This window comes from Corvus kubaryi, unplaced genomic scaffold (genome assembly GCF_017639235.1).
Source record: "Corvus kubaryi isolate FWS band 111438036 unplaced genomic scaffold, C.kubaryi_AGA036_p1.0 37341, whole genome shotgun sequence".
In the NCBI taxonomy this organism is placed as follows: Eukaryota; Metazoa; Chordata; class Aves; order Passeriformes; family Corvidae; genus Corvus; species Corvus kubaryi.
In genome coordinates, this window is record NW_024581112.1 from 1468296 (window position 1) to 1489648 (window position 21353).

Genomic DNA, 21353 nt, shown 5'->3' on the forward strand with positions numbered 1-21353 from the left:
CCTTATGTAATGGCGGTGACGTCACGGGACTCAGCGGCTCGCCATTGGTCGCTCCCCCGCCCCGCCCCCGCCCCGCCCCGCGCGCCGGTGGGGTCGGTGGGCTGGGATGGCGGCGGCCGTGGAGTGCGGCGGGACGGGGCGGGCACGGGGCACGGCACCGCCTCTGCTCCGCCTCTGCACCGCCTCTGCGCCGCCTCTGCTCCGCCTCTGCTCCGCCTCTGCGCCGCCTCTGCACCGCCTCTGCTCCGCCTCTGCGCCGCCTCTGCTCCGCCTCTGCTCCGCCTCTGCGCCGCCTCTGCTCCGCCTCTGCGCGCTCCGCCTCTGCGCCGCCTCTGCGCCGCCTCTGCGCCCACCGCCGTGCTCCAGCAGGTGCAGCCCGGGCCTCGTGGCGCGGGACTGCGTCCGGACCGGTCTGGTAGTATCTCCAGTGAAAGGGACCCCACACGCTCTCTGGGAAATCTGTTGTAGTGCTCGGTCACTGCACGGGAAAGTTCTTCCTCACGTTCAGGTGGAACTTCCTGGGCATCCATTTCTGCCTGTTGCCTCTTGTCCTGTTGCCTCTTGTCCTGTTGCTTGGCACCACCAAGCAGAGCCTGGCTCCATCCTGTTGACACCCTCCCTTCAGATACTGATGGACATTGATGAGGCTTCTCCTCAGGCTTCTCCAGACCAAACAGGCCCAGCTCTCTCAGCCGTTCTGTATAAGAGGTACACCAAGCCCCCTAAAATTCCTTAATTCCCTCTGCTGTAGCTCCAGAGAAGCTACCCCCGAGACAGAGGGCCAGCACCTTGGTTTTATGATGCTGACTGGTGAGTTAAGTGTATTATCTGGAGAGATCTACACTTGGCAGGAGCCAACACGGCAGCACAAGATTTAAGGAGCAAGATAGGACAGGCTCAATCCCACCACTTGCTCTTCCACAATTCCCTTTCCCCAACAGTCTCACACTCGACCTTTCACTGCATTTGGTTTTTGGGGAAAGAATTTTCTCCAAAATAATTTCTGGATTTGCTGTGTCACACAAAATTGATCCTCTAAGATACATTTTTCCTTCCTTGCATTATTACGTGTCTTTGAAGGATAATGCTTTGTGAGCATGTTCTCGTAACTGCTCCTTACAAATATGTACAAACATACTCTTCCCATAGGATATAGAGATGACTAGGTATACAAGACTGAGACCTACTCCATCATATGTTAGTGAAAAAAACCAAATTCACAAATACAATTCTGAAAGATAATTTTTCACTGTCAAATTATTAAAGTCTGAATACAAAATACCAAAAGTATGTATTTTGGAAGTCCTCTGTTTTGTCTGTAAGGAAGTATTTTTTAATTAAGCAAGTATTTTTCATTTGGTATGTTACAGTTTGCACATTATTCACGGAATGCTTTAATTGATATGTAGTGAAACTGCTGACAGAACTGTATATTTAAAGTCCACATAAACTTAATGTATTTGTAAATACACATTTACTATATATTTTCACATAATACAACCAGAATCTATCTCCTTCCATGAGTCAGCATTTTCCTTCTCAAGGAAGTGAACAAAGACATTTTGCTTTTAGAGCTTTGATACTGAAGAATCTTAAACCCAGTGTAATTTGTATTATAAATTTTCACAAGGCACTCCTGACCCTCACACTCAAGGAAGAACATGAGGGTAGGTTTGGCATGCATTCCACTCTCCTGCAGCCCTGCTCCCCCTTCCCATGAAGACCACACTTGCCCCGATATAGGAGGCAGCAGGGTGCACTCTTCAAAGCCATGTGTATGAGATCATAAGCATTTTCTCTTGTAAATAAATTTGTATCTTCAACTAAGAGAGTGGTTGTTATGTGGGAGCTCCAAACAGTCCCTACCACTCCCAAGTTTATCTCCTTTAAATGTCTGCTCTACTGTATGTTATTCACTCTCTCATGCCCCCACCTTTGCAGCTTGTGGCTGTCCAGGAAAAGAGCACTTGTGAATACCTTGAATGCAGCTGGCAACCACGGCTGTGTCAAGTGTAGCTTTGCAGGATGAGAAAGCCTTGCAGTGCAGGGGTAGCCACTTCACAGAGCTTGGTATGTTCCCAGGGACATCTTTGCCTTTGGACAGGGAAACTGTAAACACTGAAGTCTAGGACCAAAATTATTAAGGCTGACTACTGACACAGTACTGCTGGGTGTCCTTGCCAGGCCCCATCCTGCATTTCCCATCTCTCAAAGGACATAACAATGGGGTGTGTATGACAGGCAATGGAGTCTGAAGAGGAGCAGTAGAGTGTGCTCTGACATGGGAGAAGGAAATCTAATTACATCTACCATGAGAGCAGGTCTTAGCAGTCCTCTGCTATCAGATCAGCTAGAAAAGAGGGGGCTACACCTGAAGCAGGAAGAGTCTCAAACCTTCTCCCTTCACAGCCTCACAAAAACCTCTGACCATTTGCCATCACTGTTCCATGGTACTGGGGAATGTGACAGCACTGGGGTCCTTCTGTGCTACCACAGCTCAGTGACTTTCTCCCTTGTCCACAGGTGGTTTCAGCACCCCCAGGCTATGATATGCAGGATGAGCACACCCTGGCTCTTGTGGTTAAGATGGTATCTAGATCTCCCAACCTTCAAAGGACATTTAGACTGTGTGGGACACCACCAGCTCACAAGCAGAACGATAAGGGAAGGAGGACATGCATCCATTCAGCATTGTGGGATGAGACTCGAGCGTCAGATTTGATGCACAGATGCTTGCCAGCAGTAATCACTACCAAGACTTTCTTATGGTCCAAAAAAACCCTTCCTTTTCTAAGAAAGAAGAGCATTAAATCACCTGTTGCTTCCACCAAAACCTCAACCTCTTTCCATTTATACAAAACTTAGTAATTTTCTTCTGTAATCAGTACCAAACCCTGCAATGATGATCATTAATTAAGATAGCCAGAGGGAACAAATGGCATTAATAATACAATTCTATTTTCCACAGACTAAACTCACAAATTATATAGGGTCTTGTCACTTGAGACCATTCAAATGCTCCACTTCAAGCAAGTGACTGCAAAAATGAATGCCTAAGCAGGCAGGAAAAACATCACATTACTGACATTTTTAAATCCTGTATCAAGGTCAGTAGGTTGTTGTATTTTTCCATGTAGCTGGAGCATTCCCATATGAATCACATTTAGCAATGAGGATAGCCTGACTAAAGCTTTACTATCAATTTTCCCCCACAGATTATATAGCCATATTTATGCCTTATGTGGATTTACACAGAGCTCAGCTATTCCCTTTTGCCTGGGTGCTGAGCACAAGCCAGTGTCACAGGCAGCCTAGACAATCTAGCAGCTCAAATCCCATTCCCACCCTCCTAACCCTCCTGTTTCAAATGCAGAGTAAAAAGATTAGCTGTGCAGATCAGGCTGGTGCTATTTAAGCACCAAGAGGCATATGGTTTTCACTGTTAGCCAATTCCAAACACACAAATGTGGTTTATTTCAATTTTAACGTGTGGGCTGCCATATACAGAATATAAATCCAGAACAATGAACTTTTAAAAGAGCTTTAAAGAAACTGAAAAGAAGCTGATAATATCAGGTGCTACAGGGAGCTTAGCCTCTTTCTCCTTACCACATTGAATATCCTGATAACACATCCCATTCTTAAACAGGCTGCATTGCCACTGTTAGAAAGCTTTCTGTTAATGTTTTCAAAATCTTCCTTTTCAGCCCAAAGTCTACAGTGCCATGTAAATTCCAAATCCTTACATGCAATTTATCAGCAGGCAATAGATCAAATAAGTTGTTGGAACAGCTTCTGTGTCTTCTGTGCATTTTAAAGGTCACTTTGCTACTGATGAGAAGAAAACTGCAGGATTCACTCGCACAGAGAGAAGCTAATTGCTCAACATTGCATGTAAGTATACTCAGACTCTTCCAAGCTGTTCATTACCATTTTTACCCTGACTGCAATGGAATTATTTAACATTTCAAACCATCAGACCATCAGACGCACTCAGTCACAAAGCTCTGCAGACATCACTGCATTTAAAATGCCACTTCTTTCAAGTGCATCACGAGTAGCAGTGTTCATTTTCCATTTTACATCAAGTCAGAAAACCACTGTTACTATCATGGCACTTTTTGCACTTCCTAAGCCCATTGCAAATACTTAGATTTCTATAATATAGTATAATATAATATAATATAATATAATATAATATTGTAATATTGACTTCCCTTCCTTTTTCTGCCCATCACTCATGGCCTCAGTGTCAGTTCTATCAATATATTGCCTTCTTCTCCCTCTCCCTTTGTTTGCTGCAAGCCAAGCCCTGGCATCTGTGAGCCGTATGTTTGACAATAACGAGCTATTCAATTTTTCGTTTACACCACATGAGGGTGTTTGAGGCTGTGTAGGATGCCAGAGTCAATCTGGAAGTCATCCCGTTTGGAAAGGAACCAAGGGGCAAACAGATACATTATTTTGCCCTGATTAAAAGTTTTATCAGGGCAACCTGGTATAAGAGATTTTGAAAGAAAAAAGATGAAACATCATAGGCTAGAAAGCAGATGGAAGGGGAATTTTAAAGACATAATCGGATGTTCCCTGAAATCAAATAATCTTTACTGTGGACTTCCCTGAGCTTTGTCTTGTCCTTAAGAAATAATTTCAAAGATAATATGATTTGATATTATTTCCATTAAAATCTCCTTAGGCAGGGTTAAGCAGTCGTTACCCCCCTACAGAGCTTTTTAGGAGCTTTCCATTGGTTTATTGCTCAAAAGTTAATTGCAGAGTCAGGAAGAATTGCTTACTAACATAAACAATAAATAAAACAAAATTTCTCATTTGTATCCTGCTTCTTCTGGAGTTAAAGCATACACAGGTCTTTCTAACGTTTTCCATTTCTAACACATGATGGCTTTAAATCCAGCAAAGACCACGCGAAGTAACCAATACCCTGTGCTGGTTAACAGGTATAATTTCTGTGCACAACTTTGTAAAACAAACACAAACACTGAAACGAAGCTGGAGCACTGCTCAAGGCTTTCAACACAGCTGCAATGAGGAGAACATCCCTGAAAAGAGAAACTCCATAGGTCGGTATTAAGATGGGCGAAACAGCCCATCCCAGGAAATCCCAAGTGGCAAAGCCTATTATCAGCAGCTGTTACCTAATGAGTCTGGCACTGGGATGGCCAGGCAGCCTGTGCTCTCCCTGCTCCCAGGCACTGCCACACCTCTGCCTGCATTCCAATTACTGGAGCACACCGTGCAAACTATAGGGGTGCTTCTTAAATAAACAAGCCAAACTTAATTGATTTACAGGACCAAAAGGTGCCTTTTAAGAGAAACCACTGCAATACTGTTTAAAAAGGTTGTGTGATTCAGAGTGAGGCAAAAGGTAATTCAGGGGGATTAGGGCTTGGGATGGCTGTCAGGTGTGCCAGGACCAGGGCATCCTCTAAGCTCAGGGCTGTCCTCTCTGTCAGAGAGGTGGAAACCAGGCTGAGGAGACTTGTCTGCTCTACACACACTACAGGCTTGGGGCTGGAAGCCTTTCCTGGCCCTCCATCAGCAGGGCCCAGCACCACCTGGATGCAACAGGCAGCAATACAAATGACAGAGTCCTGGGAAGAGTCACTTACTCCACTGAAATCCCCAGGCCTTGCTGCTGACTTCACAAGGCACATTAGCAACTGCAAACAAATACTGAGAACAAATTCCTTGCTTTTGTCATTTTTTCTTCTCACCCTGCAGCATTCACCATCTCCTCAGGAGCAGATGAAAACCACTTGTGCATAAAACCACCTAGCTGCTTAGCTTTCCAGTGTATTGCTTTTATGGCTGTGTAATGCACGTATTAAAGACCATATACAGCAGACCCAGCTAATTTCACAGTATGACATTACATGTTACTACGTGACCTCAGATCCTGACGTGGGTCTGCTTTACATGTTTTATTGTGTCATGGATTTGCATTTAGCAATATAATTTTGGCTGGGGTAGAGTTCATTTTCTTCATAGTATCTGGTATGAGGATTTATGAGCTGGTGTTTTGGATTTATGATAGAAACAGTGTTGATAATGCAGAGATATTTCCATTACTGCTGAGCAGGGCTTACACAATGTCAAAGCCTTTTGTGCCCTTTCTGCCTCTCACCCCACCACTGAGTGGGCTGGGGGTGCACAAGGAGTTGTGAGGGGACACAGCTGTGACAGCTGGCCCCAAGTCACCACAGTGATGTCCCACACCATATGGTGTCATGTTTGGCATATAAAGCTGGGGTAGAAGGAAAAGGGGAACATTCAGAGCGACGGTGTTTTGCCTTCCCAGTTCACCATCACAGATTATGGAGTCTGGCTTTCCTGGCATTGACTGAACACCTGCCTGCCCATAGGAAGCAGTGAACAAATTCCTTGTTTCTCTTTGGTAGTGTGCAGCTTTTGCTTTCCCTACTAAACTGTCTTTATCTCAGCCCATGATTGTTCTCACTTTTACTCTTCCAGTTCTCTCTCCATCCTACTGGTGGAAGTGAGCTGCCACCTGGGGTTAAACCACAACAAACATTTAAGAGTCTCTTAAAAAATCTTTACTATAGCCACACAGCAAGCTTTTAACATTTTCCGCTTACAGAAAAGCTTTTATCTAATACTCCCATAGCCACCTTCAAGCATCTGGTAACTTGATCTGGGCCAATTAATTCCAGAGCTGACAAAACCCAAGCTCAAGCCAAGGATTCCAGTTTATGTACCGGGGCAGCAGCTGCCAAAAACAATCACTGAATCATAGAATGCTCTGGGTTTAAAGAAAAATCTGAAGTTATCATCTAGTTCCAACCCCTCTGCCATGGGCAGGGACACATTCCACTCCACAAGGTTGCTCAAAGCCCCATCCAGCCTGGCTTTGAACACTTCCAGGGATGGGGCAGCTGAAGTTGCTGCAGCTGAGTGTTTTGTTTGGTTGGGTTTTATTCTCTTTAAAGCAGGGGTCAGTTTTGAACTAAATTACAATTATTGAGTAAACTGTATGTTCTATTCTTAGCGTGGTGAGGAACAGATAGAGGCAAACAGAATAGAAACGATCCTACACCAAATTTAGCTGCAGAAAACCAGGAAGATGGGGCTGGCACGCAGGGGATTTCCTCTCTCAGGTCGCAATCTGATGGCTGCCCCTTTTCCCTGTTCCCTCTCTGAAGCTGGCAGAGGAGGGCAGGCACCCTCCGTGTGCCCGTCCCTCCGCCCCGGGGCAGGCAGGGACACCGCCGCATTCCCGCGCTGCTGCCGGTGGGACGGGACGGGCAGGGCAGGGACGGGACGGGAAAGGAAGGGAAGGGAAGGGAAGGGAAGGGAAGGGAAGGGAAGGGAAGGGAAGGGAAGGGAGGCGGGGAGCAGCCCCGCTCGGCGGCGGGCGCGGTGCTGCGGCGCCACCTGCTGGCGAGCGGCGGGAGCGCAGCTGCTGTGCCCGCCCGCGTGTTCCGGCGGAGGGATTTTTGAGGAAAACCCTCGGGAGAGGCTGGAAGCGCCCACAGCCAGGCGGGGGCTCCCGGGCATCGTTACCCCGCCTAGCACCGCTTACGGAGGCAGCAGCAGCAGCAGCAGCATCCTTCGGGGATGGGCGGTCGGGGAGCGGGGCTCACCGCAGGGAGCGCTGACACCCATGAGCGCTGCTCACGGTCAGAGGGAACATCTCTGGCCAGAAGCAACCGTGGGGATCAGAACACCCGAGATAATAAAATAACTCCCCTTCGGCACGTATTCTGCAGACAGTCATCCTCGTCTAATGGCAAGGAGGAACGTCTTGGCTCTCCACACCCCTTGGAACACTGTTATCCATCTGTTTTGGGGGGGTTTTGTTGTTTGTTTGTTTGTGGTTTTTTTCTAATTTATTTTTTTAAGGGCAAAAATTGGCCTTCTTTTGCAGCGACGGACAGTATGACAAAAGTTTAACTACTGGGCTCCTACAACACCACACAGATGTTCAAATTAACATTGGTCGGTATAGTTTTGTAGGAAACAAAGTGTTTTCAGTTCCACACAGATGATGGATTTAGAACTGCTTGTACTATAAGGTAAATAATACAACAAAATATGCTAAAAAGGCCTGTGAGATCCTTTTTTCCAGTAAGCCATTAATTTAATCTAAAGTCCCGGGAAATACAGTGCTCTGAACCCTGACACTCATCGACCAGTGTTTAGCAGTAAATAAAGCAAATCCCATTCCTAAATCAGAATATCAATTTTAAGCCTGACATGATTGAATTTTAGCTGATTTGCATTAATTACAGAAATACCATTGTGGTAACAATGCATTTCCAAACTTAAGAGGGACAGTTTCTTGGCTGCCTGAAGGTATTGTAATTGCTGCCAAAAGCAGTGCTCCTCCTGCAGCTCTGGTGCCTTGCATTGGTGATGACACAGCTGCTGACCTGGCTGAGAACTGTGCAGAGGGCCAAGCCGAGCCCACCCTCTGCACCATCATTTATTCATTAGTGTCAATACAAGGAAATCTGTAGCTTGGGCAGGACAGGGGGAAGATTGGGTCATCTCTTTCACAGGCTTAAGCCACCTGGGAAACTACCCCTGAGGTCTCGGAAAATGTGAAAATAGCAAATGATGGAAGCTCATTAAGACCAAATTAAAATTATTAAATTCTCTTTTTTTTTTAATGTATACTGTAAATATAATTCCTGAAGCGCAGACTTAAAAGTAAGTACAATTTCAAAGGCCTTTCAAAAGGACTAGAATTTTCCATTATCTTTAGGCTTGCTTCAGTCCTTAAGTCTCTGGCCCACAGGTGACTTGTACATGAGCCCAAAATTGGCTTTCTTGTGACTTCACCGATGACAATGAGACTTCTTTGCATACACTTGCACCAGGCCTGCACCATGACCTTTCATCTCACCAGCCACTCTCCATGATCCGGTGCTGCAATCCTGTGCCAAGAGATGCAGAATGTTTTCTTTCTGTGTTTGGTGCTGATTCTTTCTTTTGGTTTCACAGTGATAGAAAATTATATGTTGGGTTATGTTAGTCCACAATAAAAATAAATAATTGCAAGAACAGCTCATGTAGGTCTCAAAATCTTGTGTTCAGCCACTGTTTCCCATGTAACTGTGGTGTCCATACGGCAGAGCTGTCATCTCTATACATTTAATAGATGGACAAGCTTCAACACTTCAGTCAGGCTGGCAGAGTGATGTGTGAATCTGCTGCTATGGACAAGACAGCAAATTCCCAGTCAATCACCCAGTTCAAATTAAGCACATGTAATCTCACAGTGACACTCACGATGGTGTTAATGTAGTGCGTACCTAGAGATACATGAGATGAAGGGAGTATCCTAAGGAGTGCTCAGCTGCCAAAATTAATGTCATATAGGAGCTCTGAATTTCAATATGGGTCATTAACACCAAGCTCCTGTAATCACTGTTCTAAAGGCAGAACCTTTTAACTGTGTCAGTCTTCTGTGTGCTACACAAGGGGTGTGGGTGATGTTACAGGTTTTCCAGTTCATGGCAGGATGGGGGAGTCCCATCAGACTCCACCATGGAGGTGTACTTTATTGGAGGCGGCGGTGGCTTGAAAGATGGAGGTCTGTTCATACTGAAATAGAAGAGAGAAAATGCACTATCACACAAAAGTCACACAAAAGACATTTGTAAAATGTTCACAGGAGGAGGTGGATTGGCACTAAGTCATTATAAGAGCACCTGACATTTGCTCTTACATACTGTGACTTCCCTGAGTCTGTTTTATAACCCCAGCACACCTCCTGGTATTCATTTGGCTTTCTCAGCTCCCACCTCAATTTTACTTCATTCATGTTTTAAAAGAAGAGAACATGGTCTTGATGAACCATTCAAAACCCCTGCACAGGCCTTTGCTCACACTGCTCTCTGAAGGTGTAGTTAAAGACTCGTAACTTTTTTTGGTCAATTTGTAAATAAAGGTCCCATCCCAAATCAGTTAAAAAAATCAATCCTGTTTTTACCTTTGATATGCAGGATTTGCCGCTGTGTTTCAAGAGGGTTTTTTAGAATCATAAGTGATTAATTATAACTATGATTTTTTGAGTGTTTTAGTAATGTTAGTAAGATTAAAAATAATTGTCTCGTAGATATCGCTTTCACCAGTAGATCTCAGAGTGCTTTAGCAGGGAATCAAACTTTGGTAATAATTACAAACTCAACACTTCTTTGACTGGGATTGAGTTTTGGGTAGCCTACTTTCATATATATTATTCAAAACTCAAATAGAGCTGCCCTAGAAGTACAGTTTCATTAAAACATGTCCTCAAGTAACCATAGAAAATGAGAGAGCAAAAGCAGCTGGCAGGGAGGCTAATAGAAATGGGGGGCTCTGGGGACAAAAATTGACTGTTATTCTTCCCTTACACCCTGAAGCTGCTCTGCAGCTCTTTTCTTAAAGTTTATTTTAAAGATAACCCACAGTACAGATGAAAGGACTAAGAACACTCCACTTTTCATACTGTATGAAAAAAATGGCATTAGTTATTCATGTACTTAAAGGCCTTGTGTGCTATGTGTCATCTCAAATGAAAAGGTGTAAATCCAAACAGTTGGGTTAGAGTTTGTGCTGCCCTCTGTGCCACCCCTCCCACCCCTGTGGTTCCATTCAGTTGTACTTACATCTCTTTCTGGTACTGACACCATTTCCTGATGCCTAGAGCCACTAGAGAGCTGCAGAAGAGGAGCAGGACAGCTACTACTGTTGGCCAGGGAAAGCGACTGGCTTTGGTATTCCTCTTGTCACCTGAAAGGGACACACCAGTCAGAGCTCATCAGAGTGTCCTCAGAGAGGAGGGAAATCCAGGTTTGCTGCCTGTGGCTTGCTGTTCCCTGCCCTGCACAGCGCTGGTGTCAGTGCAGCCCCTCACCACCAGGCTGAGGATCCCAAATTCCAAGCATTGCAGCTCTGATTTATGGACTTAGGCCACCTTTGTTCTGACTGGGTGTGTGAGCTGATTTCAGCCACCCACTGGTTCTCTTGACAAGATTATTTAGGCACAGCCCAGAGAGCATTTATCCAAAAAACCATTGGCTTTCTCAAGTTCCCCTGTGAGCTGCTCTGCTAGAAGCTCACAGTGCAGAGAGGCACATCTGCCCACCCCAGCCCTCCTTCCCAGTGGTTCATTTTTCACATCACTGACGCCAGAGCCTGCCAAAACGTCTGGCCAAGGGCTCAGCTGCCTTTTGAGGTGAACTCTTGTCTGCAGCACAGCATCCCAGTCCCATTCCAGCTGCCTCTCCCTACTGGATGCTGAGATTCCTGTCCCCTTCCCCCTTCTGCACAGTCAACCTTGTGTGTGCTGACAGAGGTGCCCTGAGGTCCTGGGCATGGAGAAGAAGGACAGAAGGACCACAGTCCTTCTCCAGCTGCCAGAGGGTGCAGCAGTGGCCTGGGTGCCAGAGAGATCCATGGGCGATACGCCTCAGTGTCACCTCCCGTTGTGCTGGCATCACCACCCTGTGCAAGGCTGGCCATACTGGTGTGGCACCCAGCCTGGGTCTTACCCACCATGGCAGCCAGTGCTGTGGCCAGTCCACCATGCTGCATGAGCTGTGAGATTTCCCTGGGGCACGAGTGTGACTGGCCAAATTTTGCTGCTGGAAGAAAACATGCACTGGAACTTTGCTTGCAGATGGAAGGAGAAGGCTGGAATGCCAAAAGCCTGTGACAACCTGTGGTATGAGGACACAGCAGCTGACTCCTCTTTTCATCTCTTTTCCCTTTTTTTGAAATCCCCCGGTCAAAACAAGGCTCCAGGTTTTGTACTTCTGCAGTGGCATGCTGAAACTAGAGGATTTGTAGGATAATGTCTCACCAGTACTGTTCAGCAGGCTGCTGGTAGTAAACAAATCTTTTCCTCCAGTAGCTGAAATTGTCTGGTCTGTGATGCTGTAGGACAGGTTACCTAAAAAGATATGGGCACAGAACATTTTTAGTAACTTACTTGGTTTTTTTTTTTTAAATGAAGGTTGTCTTTTGAACCCACTGTTATTCACCCTGCTGAAAAGAGGAAATCAAGTTCCAGGATCAGGGTGTAAAAATTCACTGGCAAGATGCCTACATTTTTGGCCTACAACCTGGTGTTAGATAAAAAGTGTACTTTTATCAAATTAAAGGAGAATGGGAAAGGAAGGGAAGGGAAGGGAAGGGAAGGGAAGAGAAGAGAAGAGAGCAAGCACCTGTTAAGATGTTCCATCAAGCCAGCATTGAGCCAGCTTTGAGCTGTGCAGCCATCTGGGAGAATGATAAGCTTTTTACCGCTTTGATGGTAATGAGAAACCTAAAGATATTAAGTGGCTTAGCAGCAACACAAAGAGCGTACCTTTGTCATGACTGAGCAAAACCTCAGTCTCCTCTGTCAAGTACTGTCTGAACCACAAAAATCATCCATCATCTGTTTATAGACAGTTTTTTCCCTTCCTAATACAGTTAAGCTACTGATGTTTAAGATCAGTGCTCCATAAGGATACATTTCTGTTTTTTCTAGCCATCTCCACATTCACAGCTTCTGAAATAATAGCTAAAATACTCAAATAGACAATGGCACAGCATTTCCAGAGCTGCCATGGCACTTCTGATGTGGGGATTCAGTGGTGGAATCATTCAAATTTGTACAGAAAAGAATCATGTCCTTTGATTATCTTACAAGCCTGTACATGACTACTTCATTAGGCTCTACTGTGGCTATTTTGTACTCTTTGGCTTTCTCTGATGCGAACAACAAATGAAATAACGGAGGAACCTGAAAGTCTCTGGTATAACTGTTGATTTATAAATTCAATACAAAAAAAACCAGCTTTAAATTATGTAAATGGCTAACCAGACAGAACCAAGAAAATCTCTTTATGGTGAGATGCTTGCTAGCTTTGGCTGAAATTGAGAGTTCAAGTGTATGTGTGTGTGTGTATATGTATGTATGTGTGCATTAAAAAGCCTTCTAAAAATCAGTCCAATTTTAGGGCACTCTAAATATTTGCTGAGATTTTTGGATATTAATTCAGTTCTTTTCTGCTTGCTTACTAGGTGTTAGATTTTATGTGAATAAGCATGACAGATCTCACATTTGTAAAATGCATGGCATTTTACAAAGTTACATACGAAAAAAAAGGATATACACTTACAGAGATCCGATAGCACTGTGCTCTCTACAGCACACTGATGAGCACTATTTATTCTTATTTACATAATGGCTTGTGTTAGAGCATCTCAGGACCAAAATGATAATGGTACTCACTGTCATAGGAGCCCAGTGGCCCTTGGAGAGCACAGGGATACATGTGTGTGCCTCAGCAGGCTCACTGGTGCCTGAAACTGCCCTCAATTACAGCTGCTGGACTGAGGACCCTTCAAGGCCCTTATCTCTTAGCTGGTGTTCAGGCAGGCACAGGTGCAGGGAAGCAGTGGCAGGGATGTGCGGATGAGTGGTGCAACACATGGTATCCCCTGCAAATAGTAGAGCAATTCAGCATACTTTTAGCAAAAATTGCAACCAGCAAGCTGTGCAAGAGCATAATTGTGAAGCATTAGAAGCTGTCACAAGGTTGTGGTATAAATGCACGGTTGTGGGTTGTACGAGGGTAGATCAGCACCAGAGTGCTACCAAAAATACATTCACAAAATGGAAAGCGGCTGCTACATTTGTGCCTCAGCCAAAAGATGACTCCCATGCAAATGCAAAAGCACATTGACAGGTCCTGCCTGTTCCAAACGCACAAAGGCAAACCAAGATGTTAAAAAGGAAAAGTCACTATGGGCTTTGTATTGCTGAGCAGAGATTTTCTAAAGGGAAAGACTAGTGAAAAAATGTTCACCCTAGGGGTTTTTTTTATTGATTTATTGATCTTTAATGAGGCTGTCTTTCAATGTTCTATTAGCCAGCCTTTATTGCTCCACATTATCTCATTATTTCACTGCTGCTCTGCGATTTTATTTAGCTTCTCCAGCAATTTATTTCATCAATAAACTACCTTCAGCACTCACTACATTTGCTTAGCAACTATCTCAATTGTAGTATTATTAAAATAAATATGTCTAATGAAACTGGGCTGCTCAAATGTTTTTTCATTCCTCTTTTGCCACTGCAAATCCTTGACAGCTTGGAAACCCAAGCCTTTATCTTCTAACTCAGTGGAACTCAACAGGGAAATTGCTTCTGTGAAATATTGAAAATCTGGTACACATTACTCCACCTGACTTCTGGCCTCTGCTCAGACACAACTTTTCCATGCTTAGTAATAATTTTTGCATGGTAATGTGGTGACTCTCAACTAGCGGCTGAAAATAAGCACCACAGAGCTAATGCTCTGAGAAAAGGCATCACAAATTGAGGACCTGAAGATCTGCTGCTGTGGTTTTTGCAAGATGCTCCAGATTACTCTAGATTTGCAACCCAACACGCACTGAGCTGGTGCCACATTTGCACTTTCATAACCCCTCTGTTTCAGTCCTGTGAAGCAAAGGAGATGCATTGTCTACTCACGTGCTGTTGTCAAAGTCTCGCTGACTGCTGTAGCACTGATGTAGCCTTTTGCCTCTGTGGTAGAAGTCAGTGTTCCTGCTGAAAAGCACACAGGCTTGTAAAAATTGCTGTAGGGAGCCATATCACTTGTTTTTCATTTTCCCCCTCTTTTTTCCCTGTTTTCTGACTGAGGTCAAACAGGTGTAGCCCACTACTCAAGATGCTGGCTTCCCTCAGACAAGCACTACACAATGCTCTGTCTGGTTTGAAAGCTTATCACGAGCTAGAAACTCAAGAGGAGTTTTACTGAGATAGGTAAATAAACTTAGACAAAACATTTGAAGCATTTTTCTATTTCAACTTAGTTTCAGGTGAACCTCAGGAGCCTGAGTGCACTGGCTTGTTTCGACCTGAAACCAGTAGAGTGATGAACAAACATACATAAAAATCAGAATTTAGACAGGATGTCACCAGCTCCAGTGAAACAAAACTGTTTTCCCAACTAGCAAAGGGAAGTTTTGAAGAAGTTAGACTACAAGAGTCACACCTGCAATGTCTGATGCCAAATAACAACTTATTTAACATTTTCCTTTAAGCATTTTTTTAGTGCTAAGATTTCTAGAGCTCAGATAGCTATTTATCTGATATTCAAACACAGACAGATGGCAGCTGGCATGTAGACCTTCATTTTCCCGAGAGAACAATTTCACATTTACTAAAAAGAATCCATCTTTCTTAACAACTGTCTCATTTTTGGAAAAATATCAAGCCATCTGAACAAACCTGAGAAGGTGAACTGCAGCTGTAACTGTATCACTCAAAGCCTAAGCAACTCTGGCTCAGTGATGGAGCTGTTGTGGAAGCTAAGCAAAACCAGGCTACAGTTTTAACAGCCTTGGTTTTGCTTCCCCTCTTCCTCCTCTTGCCTATATATGTGCACTCTTCCCTCATACCCATTCTCAGCAGTCTCTTATATTTTTATTAAAAACTTGCAAAATAGCAGGAACTGAACCAAATCAGTAGACTAAAACAGCAGGCTTGGCCTTGGTGTCGTGTCTCGACTGTAGCCCGGAAGATTTGGTCAAGAAGCTGATGGTGGCACCAGTGTGAGGACCAGCAGTGATCCAGAGAGGAGAAGCGCTAACCCAGGGTTGTCATACCATGACTGGCACATGTTGGGAGCACTGATAAAAGACAGTTGCTTCCTGGGCTACTTGCAGAAGAAAAATGGCTCAGATTCGTCTCACATTATGAGTTTGTTCTCGTACCACCTCAACCAGAGGAAATGTATAATTCAGTGAGGAGAATCCTCCCTGTTCACATTGTATATTTATAGCCTTTGCTGTTAATATTTTTGTTGAGACGGAAGGGCTTTCATTCAACTTGGACAAGCAACTTATCTGTTCTGCTGTCAGACAGGCAGGTGTCTCCGTTTTGGAGATGGGGAAGGCAGTGTGAGAAGCAGCAAACTTTCATTTCAGCACTGCTGCAATCTGTGTTCCAGCCTTGGCATATCTCAGTCAAGCCTCTGCAAGCCCCAGGGCTTTATGTTGAGTGATTTATCTCCCAAAGAGCACTCTTCTGGGGCAGGCCAAAGCCTTGTGTTTAGTATCTTCCTCCAGTATTCTATTTAGGTATGATATTTAACTAAAGACAATAGGTATTCTTTGTAAGCACTATAATAACACTAATTAACTTCTTTGTAAACGCCAATAACACTCGATGTCTGTTCAGTTGCCAAAATTAATGAATATATCCTACACAGAGCATTAAAAAAGATAAAATCAAGACAGTATTTTCTCATATATTTATTCCTGAACTGTGGTTACACTGACAGTGGTCAGTGTACTTCCTAGTGTGTTATGTACTAGGAAAAGGACTTCAATGGACATTAAATTTCTTGCTTCAAAAAAAGTAAGATGGTTATTGTGTTTATGTGTCTTTTTTCTACATTGTTGAAGCAATAGAGAAAACAGATTCAATTCATTACCTTGTGTTGTGGAAGCAGGAGCCAAATTTGCTTGACTTGTGAAATCCAGAGAGGCCAGAGATGTCTGGTGCTCTAAAGACAGTTTACATGGTATCACATTTAGTCCATAAGTTCTTTAGAAAATAATGTAAATAAATCACAAAACAACCTAGATCAAAGAGCTTGCAGTAGCTGTTGGGTAAATGCAGACTGTGCAGCAGAAATCCTGCTGTGGGAGTTAAGGTTAAATGCTCAAAACTCATTTCACAACTCCAGTGGGCACTTGCAGATGGCTGATGTTATCAGTGCTGACCCTTTCCTGCTGGCTGGCTGGCTGCAGGCATTGATTATTTGTGCTGTTATACACAGGGTTCAGTTTGACTGCTCTGGGGTGGATCATCCACTTGAATGTGGTGCTCCCCAGCTAAGCCAGGGCCTTGACAGAAATGGTCCATGACAACAGGCCACAGCCATATAAGCCCAGGAGATCACCTGCTCTTGAGGGTTCTCCTCTCAATTGCTGAAGATAGTTTCATGTAATTATCCATATCCATGCTCTGGTAAAACAGAGTTAGTTATAAAATTAATGAATGGGAATGTGCCCTGCTGTCGGGTCAAGGAAAAGTGATGGCTTTAACTTTTCTATTACATGCACCTGTCTGTCATAATAGGACAAAATTATTTACAGTTTTATAGGCATATTATTCCACTTTATAAAAATGTGTAGGAATAATACCTAATATTCAGCATGCCATTTTACATGCTGCCCTAACTTGGCAGTTTTATCAAGATTTCTGTCAGATCTCTGCTTAGGTAACCTCACAGCTCACAAATTCCCAAGCAGCAGCCCATTGGTACTGTCAGTACCAGAGCACACTGACCTTTCCCAGTCACACCTTGGACTCTGAGTACATGACATTTAGGCAGTGGTCAAGCACAGATCCTACATATATTGAGTAAGAAATAAAGTATTTTTCCCCCTTAGCTGAGGCTCTCATGACAGCAGATGTAAGTGCTGAATTACCAAAGTCTATAACAAATGAAAGCAAACATTCGGCATGAGAAAGGTGCTTATTCTGCTTTAGGAAAGTGGGTGATTCAAAGGTTCAGGAGCAAGAATTTCTAATTTCCAAATTTCCAAATAATCTTTTCATGCACAACTCAGCCAAGCAGTCCAGAAGGAAACGTGAAGCACCTGAGGTAACTGTGCTGAGAAATCCCTAGGGAAACAAAGGTTTTGGGGAAAAATTTTTGGAGCCCCTGGCACCTCAACTTAAAAACCAGAAATGAATGACATAGGTTTATTCCATACAAAGAGAGTCACCTTATTAGCACAGATGCTGAAATAACATTTATGACCTGGTGGTGTCAGCTGCACAGCTCCATCCATGAGGCACTTCAGAGGCTGCAACTCTGAGAGGAAATTTCAGAGACACTCTGCACTGAAAAGTGCTCACTGAGTCCCCAGAGAAGAGGAGGGGGAGTTATTCCTTCTAATTAAAGAACTGTTAATCACACAGGTGAGCTCAGCAGAGAAACCATCCTGCCCAAGTTGCATATATGTCCTGAGATATCTGTTTTCTTTCTTTATTTTTCCCATCACAAGAGGCAAAGTACTCCCTGAGTAAGCTAGGAGGATGGATTATGTCTCCCCCAAAGAGGTCCATGAAGGAAGAGATCTATGAAAGCTCACACACTCCACTAGAAAAACATATCTGGGAAGGCAGCCAGAAGGTACCTCTGTCTGGTCAGGCACGTGTGGAGGGCGTTGGGTGGGAGTGACCCTTGCAGACTGGATCTTAGCATAAGCAGGTAACTATCCACTCTCCAGCTGCTTTTCTGTGCTAACACTTGTACCTCCTTTGACTGCTTCTCTTCCATTTGCATTTCAGCTTTGCCTTGCCCATGCTAACAGGGATTTCACAGTAGCTGGCTGATGTAAAGCACTCCTTACCAAAGATGCAACAGGTCTAAAAACCAGAGCAGCGAGGCTCTTTGAGATGTGCCTGGCTCCCAGACGGTTCTGCAGTGTGCAAGGTGAAGCAGGGTGGTGGCCTGATGGAAGTTGCTAGGGTTCCTTTGAGAGCTCACCTTGCAGAGGCCAGCAGAGGAAAAAGTCTCCCTCTCTCAGGGCTCCCCAATATCTGGGATGGTTTTCTGGTGCCCAGTGGGGTATTGGCTGAGCCCCCAGGGCCTGCCACAACTTGCACTTGCAGAAGCTTTTCCCACAAAACCCATACTTTTTCATGCCATCTGCTTTCAGCATTTCTCTGACATACTCATGTAACCCCCTGCTAAAGTGCAGCTGCCTCCCACGCGGAGCAGAGCAAACTGCTCCAGGAGAGATGTTCCCAAAGGGCTTTGGCTGAGGTGTGGAGAGAACATTCATCTGTCTGCAATAAGCTGATAATAAGACAAACTTGCAGGGGAAGAGCAGGGATTTACCAAATTTACACAAATTAAGAAACATCTATCAGTTCTTTAACACAGCAAAAGTGTTGAGGATCCTGGCTGTGTACTTAAGCAGAAGGTAGAACCTCCATTAGCAGGGCTGTTATTTTTAATTATTAGTTCACTACTGAAAGAACTATATTCAAATGCCAGCTGAAGCATCACAAATAACATTAAGTGCCCCTCAAGGCTGGAGCTTAATTATGCTTGGTCTTAATTATGATAGATTACATCACCAAAATATTGGTTTATAGTATTTTCTCTGAAGTCAAAGCTGCAGAAAGGGGTACCTTACTACCCATTTAGAGTAGTAAATGCTGCAACAGCTTTAGGACTTTATAAATGCACCTCGAACACAACCCAAGTTATTTTATTCTCAAATTTATCCTACCATCTGAAATTGTGGTAGTAAAAACTTCAGCTGAGGCTTCATTAGACTTATTGTCTGTGAAGGAAATAAAACACAGAAAGATTAAAGCAATTCTTAAAAGTAGTTATAAAGGCTGAAAATTTAGTTTGGGCTTGTGTCATACTGTGCACCTTTGCAGAAAGTATGGCAGAGAATTAATGTAATTCTTTCCTTTCTGTCACATCTAAATACTTTAACATTTTTGTACAGAGTGGATCTATCTTAGCATTAGCATAGCCTGCAGGCAAGAACATAGACTGCTTTAATTGACATCTCTTCGATGTGAATACATTTCTAGAAAACTGCAAATTGGGGGAAATGAGTCATTTTTGAGAAAAATTATGATTTCTCTCCCTCCCCTCTGAAGCTATGTTTCCAGAGGAGTAAGCGGTGGCTTTTGCTGCAGTCTTACTTTGTGGAAAAACATGCCAATAGGAACATACGCAGCCACAAGAGAACCCAGCTGGGATGCAAGTGGTTTCCACGGTAGGTGATGTGCCCCTAGATGCTGCTAAGGGGTCAGCAGCTCAGTCATATTGTCTGTGCAGCAGGGAGCATACACAAAAAAAAAAAATTTAAAAGGTATGCGTTTGCACCTGAGGAGGAGACATGCACAAGAGAGTGCTAAAGGAAATCTGTCTGCCCTTCTCACCCATCACACTGCATCCTCAGAGGTGCTGAAAACTGTACTGCCAAGTCTCCCGCTTTCACCAAAAAAGCAGGACAGTATTTCTCCCCACTTCCCTAATCATGTAGCCAATTCCTACAGTACAGGTTATAGGGCAGTTTCTCTACCACCCACAGCAGTGCAGCCTTTTGCATGTTTTACTGAAGACGTAAAACTTAGCCCTGAGTCTGAGGATTTGGTTTCCCAGGGAGCCACGAGTGCTCAGTGAAAAACACATGATTATAATAGCTCACTGGTGCCATGTGGCTATGCTAGAATATTTTTGGGTATGGGGAGGACAGCAAGATTCTGCCTAAACAAACAAGTGTCTTCTGTTTGTGCAGGAGTTTCTTAGCTCATTTAGAGGCCTGAGCAAAGATTTGAGCTAAAAAACCTGCCAGAGAGTTCAAGCTGTGTGATCAACTTGTACAATAAAGCTTCTATACTCTTGGCATTTCTTCAGTATTTTAAATAACAGAGAATATATGTGTTTGGTGTTAACATTTTAGATATGTCCTATCTGTGAAAAACCTACCGAAGGAAACAAATATTTCTTCTGACGAAATATTCCTTGTTTCATTCCATGGGAAGGGAAACAGACACACACACAAGAACATCTTATATGTCTCATGGGTCCCTTGCAGCATCAGCGTTGATCTCAACTCATAGAAACCTTCATTGTCTTGCCAGTCTTCTTGTACCACAGAAATTTCTTGGGGAGAGGAAAAGAAAGAAAAGACCCTCTTGTTACACTCCAAACTAAAAGTCAGAGCTGTGCAAAACATCGGTACTGGAAAGCAGGCTCATATAGCCACAGGTTTCTTTGCTGAGACACTGTCAAAGATTTGGCAAGAATGGTGTGGTCATGCCAAACCATAGTTCCCATCCCTGGCAATTGCAGGAGGCTCTGGTCACAGCCATATGCCAGCTGTTTCCTTTGAGGAGGCCTGGCGCTCCCCCCTTCAGCCAGATAGACCCCTACAGGTTCCCTGTGGCAGGAGTGGGTAACAGCCATGACTTTCCCTGGGATCCACTCCTGCAGCTGTGCTGTTTTCTTGTGGACAGGTTGCTTTACCTCCAGGCTGCTCCATCAGGCCCACTCTATCCATGTACCACAGGAGGCTCGGCTTGGGAAATGCCTTCCTCACAACACAGCTCACGTTAGGCTGCAGGACAGCAAAAGGCAGTTGTTAGGTTACATCTATACATCTGTACATCTATATATATATATATACATACAGACACACACACACACACACACACATATGTATATATATGTATGTTAGGTGAGCCTCCGACACTTCCCTCCTGGCTGCCAGCTTCCAAACTCCTGTACAGACAGTGCTTGTTTACTCACAATCCTGATCTGAAAGAAAGCACTTTG

General features: G+C 44.1%; 1 protein-coding gene across 6 annotated transcripts in view; it reads right to left on the reverse strand.

The window, feature by feature from the left end:
* Nucleotides 1-8620: 8620 nt before the first annotated feature.
* Nucleotides 8621-21353, reverse strand: part of CD96 (CD96 molecule) — a 31565-nt gene continuing 18832 nt past the window's right edge. For 3 of the 6 annotated variants that reach the window (XM_042031564.1, XM_042031563.1, XM_042031562.1), the window contains exons 7-14: nucleotides 21045-21135; nucleotides 20505-20681; nucleotides 19285-19338; nucleotides 16464-16535; nucleotides 14495-14572; nucleotides 11831-11920; nucleotides 10635-10758; nucleotides 8621-9588 (exon numbers count right to left, since the gene is read on the reverse strand). In XM_042031564.1, the coding sequence (XP_041887498.1) occupies nucleotides 9480-9588; nucleotides 10635-10758; nucleotides 11831-11920; nucleotides 14495-14572; nucleotides 16464-16535; nucleotides 19285-19338; nucleotides 20505-20681; nucleotides 21045-21135 (795 nt within the window). In that variant the 3' untranslated portion in view covers nucleotides 8621-9479. The remainder of the gene's footprint in view (nucleotides 9589-10634; nucleotides 10759-11830; nucleotides 11921-14494; nucleotides 14573-16463; nucleotides 16536-19284; nucleotides 19339-20504; nucleotides 20682-21044; nucleotides 21136-21353) is intronic. The other 3 variants (XM_042031565.1, XM_042031567.1, XM_042031566.1) reach the window with 3 other exon arrangements.